The following is a 14,409-nucleotide window of genomic DNA, read 5'->3' as shown; positions in this document are numbered from 1 at the left end:
TATCATTATTTACTATGTAGCAGTAGTCAAATACCTAAGAGTTGTAATTTTAAAGTATTAATCTATTTTGCAATGTATTAAGAATATCCTTTTATCTCTAGTTAATTGCTATTCAGTGATATAAATTTTAATTTTGTTGCTGTAATAACCATTGCGACTTGTTTGATCCTCAATGGTTTCTTTGTATACAACCACATGTAAGTGCATCAAGTTCTAAATGCAACAGCAAGCTCTTCCATCGATGCGACGGATTAATTGTAGAGTATTGGCATGTTCATTGTACGCTTGCATCCAACATCCAAAGCACACTTATTATTATTCCGAATAAGAAAACCAGCCTCTCCAGCAGCATCCATATTACTAGGGCCATTATAATTGAGCTGATGCCAATTCTCAAAGGCAAGGAATCATTTTACATGTAATTGACAGATCCCTTGGGGTCCTTCAGACAAATCATCCCCTAGATAATAGTAAGATAGAAATTTTAAGAAGAATCACATAGGAGGTGCAGTATGATAACGTATATTTTGGACCCCAGACACGTCATAAACGTTGCCACGCCACTCTATAGTCAAGTCAACAAGGAGAGCACCCATACCCACCAAGTTAGAATCCAAAGTTATTAATGATATCAGTATATCTCAAGTTAATTATTATTAAGGACATCGTGTCATGTTAAATGATACATTAACTGAAGGTAACCAAAGATAACTACTTTCAACTACTATCGTTTACTTAGACATAATGATTTATCTAATTTATGATTGAAAAAATAAAAAAATTATTTAAATCATGATCATTTATTTAACTTCACTCAATGCCAAACAGTAAGAAAAAAGGTGAGGACAAGAAGGGTTCTCCCGCCCATGTTTAACAGTGAGCTCAAACCCTAAAACCGACAGCTCTCATATGTGTATATAAGCTCATATTTGCTTAACGCATGCCTAAGTGCCCCATTAGAGGAGAAAGATGTCACAAGCGATCTCCTGGACGAGGCTAAATCGTTTCACACGAATATATGTCCAACAAAATTGTCACTAGTCAAAGTCAAGTAATACTAAAACAAGTCAATGTCCAAAACAAATTGGAAACTCACTCATGATGGAGGCTTTTTCATTGCTTAATTTTCACCACAAGCGTCATATTCCGAATAGAAGAGAAAGAGATAAGAGAAAGATAGATAACGACATATTTAATAAAAGAAAGCCACGATTAAGAATGGAATAAAAGAAAAATGTTATCAAAATCGTTATAGTTTACTTGACCCAATTAATAATTTGGCTACTTTTCAAAAAGAGTAATCAATGAATAAAAAAATTCATTCTAATTGACTTGACCCCATAATAAGTTGGTTACTTTTTGAAAAGAGTAACCAATGAATAAAAAAAAAACTAAAAATTATTATTATTTATTTTGTTTAATCTTTGAAAGGAGTGGAAAGTTGATGTCTACGTAAGTACATCATGACTTATTGTATATAGTCAAATAATAATGTAAATGGTGGTTTTTTTGCACGGAGGATGTAGAGATGTATAATGGTGTTTTAAGTATTTGTAGTATAACTTTTTGAGAAAAGAAAAATAAATAATTTTAAAGATATAATAAAGAGTGTGCGTCTGATAGAACTCATGAGATCAATTAATTCTCTTTCCACCTAGCTATATACTTTAAAATTCTAAATAAAATTAGCTGACCAATTTGTAGCTCTATCATATCATCAATCAACTTCTTGTGTTTCCCAACTGAATTAAAATGCATTCGTTTGGATCTGAGAAATATTATAGAATATGATTAATCTTCTATTTATGTTTTCATCAAAACAACCAAGATTTAGGCTTTGAACATTATAACATCTTTCATGAGATTTTCTACTTAAAACATTAGGACAGTTATAAGCGACTTTAGGTAACTCTTCAATTTTTGACATGCATTAGCACTATTAGTATAATACATTTCATTTCAAACTTAGCATCATCATCATCATCCATTTTAAGTTCAAAAAAAAAACAAAAATCTAAAATGAAAGTGACATAAAACAAAAATCTTCTGGTTTCTAATCGCTTGAATGTCGTTTTGTTTGAGCGGCTCTTTCACGGATCCTGATGGAATGGATACTTAGAATACCTGTTTCTAAAGCTCTTGATGATGACACTTGATATAACAATCCAATTCTATCGGTATATCAAATCAGATTCTAAGGAGGAGGTTTGGCAGGGCTAGAAGGCGATGTGGCTCCTTCCTATCTCTCCTAAAGTTAAAACTCTTTCTATGGAAGCTCTCCTGGAACCGATTACCCATCTCTGACCTCTTTGCACATATTCTACGCCACCAGCAAGATAATTGCTTTGTCTGTCACCTTTCGGTAGATACCTCCCCACATATTCTCCTACAATGTTGTTCAGCCCTCTCTTTTTGGAATATGCTCCAGGCCAAATTGAAATTTGTTTCGAGTTCTTTGACGCATGGGCTTATTGGCTTCACGAGGGAGATGGTCGTGACAAACAAATCTCTAGAACGATCTTAAGTCTCATTTCCTATTCTTTAATTTCCATGAAACTTTTGATTAGATTATTTAATGTGATGGTTCATTCTCTTTTACTGAACTTACCGTAGGTATTGGGCTCTGCTTCCTCTCGCCTTCCAACTCCACCATTGCTGCTGTGGGCAGCTTCCCTTACAAGCGCACAATCCATCGATGAAAGGGCTCCAGCATGCTCAAGAACAATAAATAACCAGCCTAAAGATTCAATCGGACTCTCAATCACTCATCTCGATCATTGAATCAATGGAACCAAGGAACCCCCCTTGGCATCTTATACCCATAACTGCTGAGATTTAAGTTGAGGATGGACAAATTACCCAAATCATTGTTATTTACTTGTTATTGAATTATTCAATTGAACTAAGAATTTACCATTATCGGTGGTTATGACTATTGAACACCATAAACACTGCTGCTTGAAATAAATGCCAGCGCATAAAACATAGGCAGAGAACTCATATTTTGATGACCTAAAGTTTTAACAAACAAACTACATACACAAACATCAACAGATCATATAACAGTCATTATAGCATGCACAAAATTGAGAAATTAAAATCGGTGTGTTATGAAAAGACAAGCAAGCCATTAGCGTATCAAATACTGATCGATACTAATGTCATTGCTATTGCTTAAGTTGGATGAGTCATGTCGACCCCCTTTAACAACAGAGTTATCATAGCTTCCTTTTGTATTTTGCCACGGTCACTACTATCACCACGTATAGCTTGTCACACATGTTATCAATGGCATGGAAGTACGCGATCCTCCATGTCCGTCGCAACAAAAGACTTCCACAAATCACCCAAAATCCGATAATAAATCCTAGCGTGATGCTCGTGTATAACCAAAGTGTTTCTATTCTGCTCTCAGAAGAATCTTCATTTTGCTCTTCTTTAATGGCCTTCGTTATATTCATCGTACAATTTGTGGGTAGAGGAGGGCCACAAAGATATGGATTACCAACGTAGATAGATAGATCAGTAAAAGTTTGAAATTGGTTGCCAGTGGGAATGCTTCCTGAAAGATTATTATATGATAAATTCAAATGGTCTAAGAAATTCAAAGCCGCCAAATCAGAGGGAATTGCACCCGAGAGATTATTTCTTGAGAGATCGAGAACTTCTAGTTGTTTCATTCCGTCGATGCTTCTTGGTATCTTACCTATAAGGTAATTTCCGGATAGATTTAAGCTCCGCAATCCATGCAAATTCCCCAATTCTTCAGGGATGTTTCCAGATAAGTAATTGTTGGAGAGATCAATAAGTGTATCAATTGAAAGTTGTCTGGAGGTAGTATACTTGATTTCACTTCCTTTTATAAAGAGCCACATATCTTCCACAGAGAGACTATCATTGTTGAAGTAACAACACTGATACATAGGAGCACTTTTTAACGCACTGAAGTCCCCAAAACTTTGTGGTATCGTTCCTGAAAGATTGTTGTTGGAGAGATCCAAGATTCGAAGAGATGGTAGAGAAGATAATTGAGGAATGTTGCCGGTGAAGGCATTGGAGCGTAAGCTAAGTGTCTTCAAGTACAAGAGACTTTCTCCGATCCAAGTTGGTATGTTCCCGATAAAGTTGTTGTGGCCCAAGTCGAGAGTAGATAGTTCTGTGCAACTCTTTAAACAATGAGGAATCGGCCCAGATAAATTATTGTGACTCAAATGCAGTGACTCTAGCGTTTGCAAATTACATAGCGAATCAGGGACTCCACCTACTAATTTGTTGCTTGATAAGTCTAAAAGAAGTAAATTTGAGGAATTTTTCCAGCAATTAGGAACCTCTCCTGACAAATTATTCTCAGAAAGCTGAAGCCCTTCCAAATTCCTCAATTGACAATAAGAAAAGGGAATCTCACCACTCATATTATTTGTAGATAGATCAAACCATTGTAAGCTTGGCATTGTGTTTGAGATTCTTGGTGGAAGATTTCCTGAGAATGAGTTACTTGAAAGAAATAAATATCTCAGTTTTGGCATCATGTTTGATAATTTTAGAGGAAAATATCCTGATAACGAGTTATTGCTGAGATCCAATACAGTTAGATTTGGAAAATAATATGGTACATCACCGCCAATCATACCAATCATATTATTGGAGAGATCCAAATATTCGAGACCGGATGGAAGCCAATTGGGAATCGTTTCTTTCATACCTGTATTTGATAAATCTAATTCACCAAAAGTGGTTTGTGTACGAAGCCATTTAGGAAAATGGGGAATGGGCAGTATTTGGCAGAATCCCATGCGAAGGGAGTTAAGTTGAAAGGGAGGGATCCAGTCATCGCTTTTGTTCAAGTGTATAGAGTTGTATGAAATGTCCAAAATTTTCAAACTTGATAGATTAGAAAGGTCATCCTCCGATAAGCTCAACGAGTTATTGTAAAGATTCAAATAGACGAGGCCCTTCAACCGTTTGATGCCTTCCGGAAACATCCCACTCAGATAATTGGAACTTAAAATCAAAGAGTGTAGCATAGAGAGGTTTCCAAGAGAAGCAGGCAATGATCCATTGAGAGAGTTATACGAAAGATCCAAATACTCAAGACTAGAAGGAAGCCTATCGAAAAACATGTCTTTGATACCTGCACTTGACAAATATAGTTGACGAAGAGTGGTCTGTGTTCGGAGCCAATTTGGAAATTGGGGCGTCGGCCCTATTTGGCAGAAATCCATGAGGAGACTTTGAAGCTGAAAAGAAGGGATCCAGTCATCGGCTTTGTTCAATTCAATGAAGTTGTAAGAAATGTCCAAATATTTCAAACTCGATAGATTAGCAAGGTCGTCCTCCGATAAGCTCAACGAGTTATTGGAGAGATCCAAATCAACAAGGCTCTTCAGTTGTCCGATGCCTTTCGAAATCGTCCCCTTCAACTCATTGGAATATAAATACAAATGTTGCAGCGATGATAGATTCCCGATAGATGCAGGCACTGATCCATAGATAGAGTTGAAAGAAAGATCAAGAGATTTAAGATTCTTGATGTTCCCTAACCAATCCGGAAAGGAACCACTCAGTTGGGTGCCTCCGAGGTACAATTCCTCCATGCTATTCCTAAGACATCTAGAGAAAACCATTTCTAGATTGGCAAGCACATCATTGATAGGCACTTGGCTCAGGTAGAGAATTTGGAGCTTGCAGAGATTGGATATAGGAGCTAGCTGCATGAAGCCATCTTGGAACACACTCCCAGACAAGTCGAGTGCCTTGAGAGATGTCAACTTCGTAATAGAATTAGGAAAGAACCCATGTAGGTCATTCCCACCAAGATAAAGGAACTCGAGGCTAGTAATATTGAACACCCAATCTGGTATGGTGGAGTTTATATCATTGCCTCGTAAATCAAGAGTGGTGAGAGATGTGAAGTTGACTTGAAATGGCGAACGGGGAAAGGTCCCTAATTCACAAGAACTTAATTCAATCTCTTGAACACGTGGTAGCACGTTCAAATCTTGCAGCCAGTTGGATGCATCTGTCAAATCGACCCAATTCATGTTAAGGTGTCGAAGGGAAGTGAGCATAGAGATCCATCTCGTGTTCTCAAGGTACAAGCAGAAGAAGTCATCATCTTCATCATCCCCATAGCAGTTATAAGAAAGGTCGAGGTGCTGCAAAGTGGATAGATTTCCGAGCTGGTCAGGTACTCTACCCACGAAGCCTGCACCTGAGAGGTTAAGATATGTTAGTCTTCTGAAAGCTCCAAAGAACTTGGGGATAGGTTTATGCGTAAAATAGTTGCCGCTGAGGTCCAGGTGTCTAAGTTGTTGGAGAGAAAGCAGTGATAGAGTTATGTCACCGCGCAGTGCCCATCTGCATCCTGGATCATCATCCAAAAAGTCGTACACCTCCTGATGAGAGCAGTCTTCATATAGATCCATTCGTCGTCTATTCCGAAGATCCAGCTTGATAACATGACCAGAGATGTTGCTGCAGCCAACACCTTCCCACGCACAACAGTCCTCCCCGACCCAGGAAGAGAGACGATTGGAAGGATCATGAAGTCCACGCTTGAAGTCGATGAGGGCTTTCCTCTCCGTCTCTCGGCAGCCATGAGAAATCCCAAGCTTAATGCTCAGAACAGCAAGAGAAAAGGTGAGGACAAGAAGAGGGGTTCTCCCGCCCATGTTTAACGGTGAGATCTACCCCTAAAGCCTCGTGTCTGTATATAAGTTCATATTTGCGTAATGCATGCGTGAGTGCCCCGTTGGTGGAGAAAGTTGTCAGGAGGGAACTCCTGGATGAGGCTGAACGTTCCACACGAAGATGTCCAACAAAATTGTCACTAGTCAAAGTCAAGGAAGCAAGTCAATGTCCAAAACAAATTGGAAACTCACATATGGTGGAGGCTTTTCCATAGCTTAATTTCCACCACTGGTGTCGCATTCCTGATCATAATCCTAATCTACTACCAGTCAAACCATTGGAGAAATGATGTATTTATTATACATCAGACAGTATCACTAACCGAACTTAACCACATATATAAGCAGACATCCAAACAGCATGATTGGAGATTAGTGGTGGAAGTAAAAAGCCCTCGTCAGTGTAGCATGTAATTTATGGCAAAAGAGCACTCTTTTGATCTCTACCATGATTCTTAAATTGCAAAATGCATCAATTATTATTTTTTATTTTTCGTAGAAACTTTAGGTTCTCACGATGTTATAAGCACCAAGCCTTTGGCATACCTTTCAGTGCTTCTGCTGCCTTTTTCTGATTCAATGAAAGTTATCTTTCTTTTAATAAAAAAAAGAATTCCAAAGAAATTGAGAAATTTACCATGATTTATGATAAATATTTGAAATGTCATACATATTGTTGAAAATTATACATGGAGCGATTGTTTCGACATCTTACATCAGCATCAATCGTTAACTAGAGGAGGTAGGCTGATGAACTTATCTTCAATCATGTTCAATCCCAACAGATGTGTATAAATATATCCATTTTCCTATTACCAAACAATAGGAAAGTAAATTGTCTGTAGTTATAGAGGTACACTTAATTACTCCTATGTGTTTTTTTATTTTTTTTATTATGAAGATAGCATATACTTATCTTTTGAATGAATGGATTACTATTAGATAATACTATGTTGGAGATGACTTATTATTTATAATAATAAGTATTAATTATTAATATACTATTGAAGATGGTATTGTTATTGTCTAAGAGATGTATTAATTAATTCCAACTGACACAAATTATACTATTCTGTATTAATTATACTTGTCTAAGATATCTTCTAGACACAATAAGCATTCAAGATGGTGTGACTGACTTCTTATTTGTATTAGCTAAAAATTGTATAGACCTTTCATCTATAATCGGTGTCATGTCAAACAATCTATTTGTTGAAGATAATGAAAGAAAGCTACTATTAATCATGATCATTTACTTGACTTAACGATTTTATTTAATTTTTAAATTGAGAAAACAAAGAAAAATCACTCAAATCATTATCATTTACTTGTTTTGAATCATTCAATCGAGTCAAGAATATATAATTAAAAATAAGTTAGTTATTGAATCAGTGGCTAAAAGAAGTAATCAAATACTTAAGAGTATTAATTTTGGAGTATTAATCTCTATTTGATTGTATTGAAGACATCAACTTATCTTATGTTAATTGCTATTAATGACATCATGTTATGTCAAACAATCCATTCACTTAAGGCAACCAAAGAAAGTTGCTTTCAATCGTTATCGTTTACTTGACGCAACAATTTGTCTAATTCATGGTTGAAGGAAACAAAGAAAAGTCACTTAAATCATTGTCATTTACTTGACTTCACTAATGTATTGAATTATTTAATTGATTTTACTAATATTAAATTATTTAATTATTCAAGAGTGTTGATTTTGGATTATTAATCTATATTTCAATGTATTAAGGATATTAACTTATCACAATTTAATTACTATTAACGGTATCATGTCATGTTAAATGATCCATTCACTAAAGGCAACCAAAGAAAGCAACTCTAAATCACTCTCGTTTACTTGACGCAACAATTTGTCTAATTCATGATTGAAGGAAACAAAGAAAAGTCACTCAAATCATTGTCATTTACTTGACTTCACTGATGTGTTGAATCATTCAATTGAGTCGAGAATTTATCGTCAAAGGTTAGTGATTGATTCAACATTCAAATATTCAGGAGTATCAATTTTAGAGTGGTGGTGTCAAATAATCATTGCAATGTATTAAGGATATCGTGTGGTGTCAAACAATCCATTCACCAAAGGCAACCAAAGAAAACTAATATGAATCACCATCATTTACTTGACCCAGTAATTTGTCCCATTCTTAAATAATAATAAAAAGTCACTTAAATCATTATCGTTTACTTGACTTCGTTAATGTGTCTGAATCATTCAATTAAATCAAAAATTTATCATAAAAGATTGATGATTGAATCAGTTGCTAACAAAAGAACTCAAATACTCAATAATGTTGATTTTGGAGCATTGATCTCTATTGCAATATATTAAAGATAACTTTTCCCAAGTTAATTGCTATTAAGGATATCATATCGTGTCAAACAATTTATTCACAATCAAAGAAAGCTACTATGAATTACCATTGTTTACTTGACCCAACCATTTATCCAATTTTTGAATGAATAAATGAAAGAAAAGTCACTCAAATCATTGTCATTTATTTCACTTCAATCATTCAATTGTAATGATAATGTGTCATCAAAGATTAGTGATTGGATTAGTATATAGTCGTAGTCAAATACCTAAGAGTTGTGATTTTAAAGTATTAATCTATTTTGTAATGTATTAAGAATATCATTTTATCTCTGGTTAATTTCTATTCAGTGATATAAATTTTAATTTTGTTACTGCAATAGTCGTATCGACTTGTTTGATCCTCAATGGTTTCTCTGTATACAGCCACATGTAAGTGCATCGAGTTCTAAATGCAACAGCAAGCCCTTCCATCGATGCAACCGATTAATTGTCGAGCATTGCCATGTTCATTGTACGCTCGCATTCAACAACCAAAGCAAGCTCATTGCTATTCCAGATAATATATATAATATATATATATATATATATAATATAAATGATCAAGAAAGCAATTTAGATCTATATGTAGATGGATCTTTGAACTTGCATCAGCATAAATCATTAGCTGATGAATAGGTTTAAGCACTCTTCCAGCTCATCTATATGTTGCATTGTGCATCATCTTTGTTCCAATGCTTCCTACATCCCCATTAAAGAAAAAGGGAATTGCCCAAGTGTTGACCAATATTTGGTGATTCAAGTGGTATCCAAAATAGTTTAGGTGAGGGATCAGCTAATGCACCAACATGGTCAAAGGTTTGAATATATCAGATAGTATGACAAGTTTCTTATGTATGGGTTAGGAATTGGAATGATGTCACAAGTAGTGGGAAAGAAAACTTAGCACCAAAGAGAACCTTGAGATGCTTATCATGGATTAGGAAATGTTGACCACCACCATTTTTATTTCCTGCAGATCAACAGCCATACCCAAGTCAAATGTTTAGGACACTGCGCTTCTGTGTAAACTTGAGACAAACTCAACTACTCTTCTATGCATGTCTTGTTTCGCTTCTCGCATTCTTTTTCTGTGTAGTTAAAAGCTTTGTAAGTACATCCATAGCAAGCATTGAATTCAGCCGTGGCATCAAGTTTTGTTGTTGCGTACATATGAGGCATCAGAAGAGGCTCGAAGAGAAACGAGATCACAATTCTTTAATTATGGTTCTGACCAATCTATAGCCTTCTTATAAAAAAGATTTGACATTCCTCAATTGCTCCCATGACTTCATGATTTGTGTAAATCACATAATTAAAGAATATTTGACCCTTTCATAAACAAAGGGTGATCGGTAGTTCTAAAAGTTTAAGATGATCAATATACAGAATCCTAGTTGGAGTAGTAAAGAAGCAAATTAGGAAGCAGGCATGCATGCATGCATGCGTCCGTGGGTTTCCTAACGACATACAACTCCCCGTTAAGTATACAAAGACGAGTTGAGGCTAATGACGGCATCCATCATGTCCGCAAACCGAGCGAGAGCATGGTTTTGCTGTCAGCTCTCTATCATACTGTGTTCGTGCTTGGACAAGAAGCAGGATGCAGAAGGAAGATGGAGCAATTCAAACGATGGCGTGTGATAACATGAAGAATCTTTCAGCAGCATTCGTGGCTAATGGATTTACGATACCAAGCATGCATCACTAATTTCTTGAAGCATTACGAACTTGCGAGGCTTCTTCTCTTGCTTGCTATGACTTGCCATCTCTTTATTTATAATTCTCAGTCCGGAGGCCGGCAAACAAGTCATTTTGTCTTCGTTCTTATGTGGAAGAGAGAGAGAGAGAGAGAGAGAGAGAGCACCTTTGTCTTATCAGCCATGCATGGAGTTGGATTAACGCCGAAAATACGCAATAGTTTTCAGAAAAGAAACCTTAATAGCCTTAGAGAATGAGCGCTATATATATTTAGCATGAATTTGCTAGAGAAATTCATGCTTATGTAGAGATTTTTATCTTAATTCTGTTAAAATAATGAGAATAGGGATTCAAGTATGAAATATATTGGTTTCTAAGATGAAAACCTCTACATAAGGTGTATATAAGTATTACTTATTTTTTATTTAATTGATTTTTGTATTAAAATGTTAATTAAAATTATAGAATTTATTATTAGTTTAAAAAATAAAAAAAATTTACTCGTACATTGTTTCAAATATGATATCTATTAATTATACAGTAACATACTAATCAACCCGAATGTCTAAACGAAATATGATATGATATATTATTTTACGTAGCACTATAATCACATTCTATTTGATTAATATTTAAATATTTTATTGATCAATTTAACTTTTTATTAATATATAATTAATATTATTTTGTTATGTTTTATCATATTTTAAATAATATATATATATATATATATATATATATATTATTTGTTTAATTAAATAAACAATTTATTTATTATTAAACTTATAATATATAATATTAATTTGAACCGGTTTGGATTGATAGATAAAATCGATTCAATTGGAGGAAGAAAGGGGAAATTCTCTTTAAAAATAAAAAAAAAGTGTTCAATTGATCGGTTTAAATAATCTGTTCAATAATTAAAAATAATAATTATATTAAACCACGATGCTTACTCGAACCTATTATCAATTTTATTTCGATATTATGAGGCATCTTGGATTTCGACCGTGCTTAAAGATCCATCAGAGGCAGAGGAGGAGGTGCAAAAGGAAGAGGAGCCCACGAGCTCGAATTCTGCAAGGATGTAGTGACAGATGGACTGAGAGGGGGGTTAGGGGATCGGTTTCTGAAGGGAGAAGGAGAAGGTTGGTGTGTAAAGAAGTGGTGGAAGGTACAACATTGATGGGGTGGGTGGTGTTGTGGAGAGAGAGAGAGAGACGAACAGGTGGCTTCCAAACCGCGACCGGTCGCGGGATCCATGCCAACAAACCATTGGAAAAGCTTGCCTGGTCTGCCGTCTCTGAGTTGATTCGGTGTGGTTGATACGATAATATATGATGCATGTAGCGATCGAGCAGTTCAGTGTCATCACATTATTCCCTCCAAACCCTGAACACTTCTAATGCTAATGGGACGCAGTGACGTCGCCGGAGTTAAAGCCAGTCGATCCTCCGACATCTTTGCTCTTCCTTCCTCTTTTACCCGTAACCCCTTAGGTTCACGTGGCGTCCCTGAGATGTGGCAGCTCAGCTCCTGGAACTCGAGATCGCCGCTTCTTCCGACAAAGTAGTAGGAATAAGAGTCGTTAGAAGAACGAACCGCTGTTGTAGGGGCGGTAGAGACGTCGAGACCACGATTAAAAGTTGGGCAAAATTATTAGTATTATAATTATAATTATTATATATTCTCTAAAAAAAACTTTAATTTTCTATTTGTTCCTCGAGAGCTCTCTCTTTTTGCTTAATTCTCATAAAATATTTTTTATTTTTTAAAAGACGAGTTTATCTTGGCCCCACCTCGCTCTCCACCTCTTGTTCTCAATGCTAGCTTTGTGCCTGCGTCTTTGTTTATCGTCTTAACTCTTGCCCTCTCCCTCACCCTCGTCCTTCACTATCGTTGTGCGTCTAAAACTACATCACCTTCTCGAGGAAGTTTCAAGCTCATGCCTTCATCCACCTCTTCTATCCTTGTCCTTATCATAGTATATTAAGGTCATATTGCTCTTATGACCTCCCTCTCTAACTCCCCCGATAGAAACATTGAAAAAGGGAGTCATGGGAGAGGGAAGTCCTAAGGGTCTCGGAGGTTATCGTCATAGGAGCCATTGCTATGAAGGTGATCGTTGTGGGAGCCATTACAGTGGGGGTTATTATCGTGACAAAACAAAACGAAAGTGGTGCAATAGTAATATCATCGTAGTGGTGATTCCCATAATATGGTGAAAGTAGCTCACAATGAGACGTGAAAGTCAGCAAAAAAATAATAAAAATGATCTATCATCTATATGATGTAGATATATTCGGGTAGTAGTCGCAAGTGACTAGGAGAACAATATTTCACGATCTAGAGAATATATTATATTTTAATTCCCACCAACATAGTAAATTAAGAAAATTAATTTTTATTTTTTAAACAAATTGGTACCCCTGTGTCAAAGTTTTGATTAAAGACAGTTATCTTTTCGTATCAATCCCTTAGTAAAGCAAAATCTAAAAACTTTAATCATTCACGTTTGACCGGTGGAATAGAGATGTAGAAACTCAATTATTAATAACTCTTCTGTGTCAATAAGAATATTCATGGTATTTTTGCTTATCTTTTCGACATTTTAATTTAAATGAACAAGGATTCAATTATGCAAATTTAAGCCAATAAGAGCCCATTGTATTATCAATTAAGACATTACTAATGAAGCCGTTAACCAAAACAATAATCGATGGTCCAATAAACCATATTGCTTCCTTCTTATGTATAATATACTTATATATTTGTTTAGGGTGAAGAAGAGCACATGATGTTCAGCGAGTGTGCCTCCGTTAGGTAGCAATCGATACAAAGAATAATGTGTGTAAGATTTGTCTAAAGCCAAACAGAATATTTCCTATTGAATTATTTGATTGATTTGGTGTCCATGTTATTCTTGTCAATTTATAATGTGAGATACTCTGAGGTTGAGTTCTTTTGTGATATTTTACATGTATTTCTGCACTTAAAAGAAAAAAAAACTTTTCATAATCTTTTTTGTTTGCTAAAACCAATGGGATGATATGAAGAAGAAAGAAAAAATAAGGAAAATTTGAAGGTGCGATGATACGAAGAAGGGAATTTGTCAAACATCAAAATAAGTATTTCTCAACTTAAAACAAGTTTGCATAAATAAAGAAAAAATTTATTACAAGCATACACATTATAATCTCAATGTAGATTGTTTAGATCTAAGCTTTTGCCAATGTGGAACATGTCTCGATACACTTCACCCTTGAAATAACAAGTCTTTATTTCTTCCTCCACTTTTTTTATTATGCAATATATATATATATATATATATATATATATATATATATATATATATATATATATATATATATATATATATATGTATATGTATTATGATGAGCACCCTAGAATTAATGTGATGTAGCGGGAACAAAGTGGTGCTCTAATTAAACATTTGTGAGGTGTCTCCATGTGGAGATGAGCTTCTTGTTTCCTCTGAGTCTACTCCAATGATCCATCTTATAATTTAATTGGATGATAAAGTAATTTACTTCTTGTTAGTGTCAATAATAAGTCCAATGAAACCTATGCTACGGTTTACATGGTTTTCCTTGATGTTGTCAAGATAAAACTCTTATGATGTGT

At 35.2% G+C, this 14,409-nt stretch overlaps 1 protein-coding gene across 1 annotated transcript; it reads right to left on the bottom strand.

The window, feature by feature from the left end:
* Positions 1 to 3,218: 3,218 nt before the first annotated feature.
* LOC135631575 (receptor-like protein EIX2) lies at positions 3,219 to 6,690 on the bottom strand. The gene has a single exon (XM_065139306.1). It carries the CDS (start codon positions 6,669 to 6,671, stop codon positions 3,219 to 3,221), a length of 3,453 nt encoding a protein of 1,150 aa, XP_064995378.1. The 5' UTR covers positions 6,672 to 6,690.
* Between the last annotated feature and the right edge of the window lie 7,719 nt (positions 6,691 to 14,409).

The sequence above is a fragment of the Musa acuminata genome, chromosome BXJ3-2 (genome assembly GCF_036884655.1).
Source record: "Musa acuminata AAA Group cultivar baxijiao chromosome BXJ3-2, Cavendish_Baxijiao_AAA, whole genome shotgun sequence".
Classification (NCBI taxonomy): domain Eukaryota; kingdom Viridiplantae; phylum Streptophyta; class Magnoliopsida; order Zingiberales; family Musaceae; genus Musa; species Musa acuminata.
Note: the sequence above shows the minus strand (reverse complement) of the source record. Positions and strands in the feature narration are given on the sequence as shown.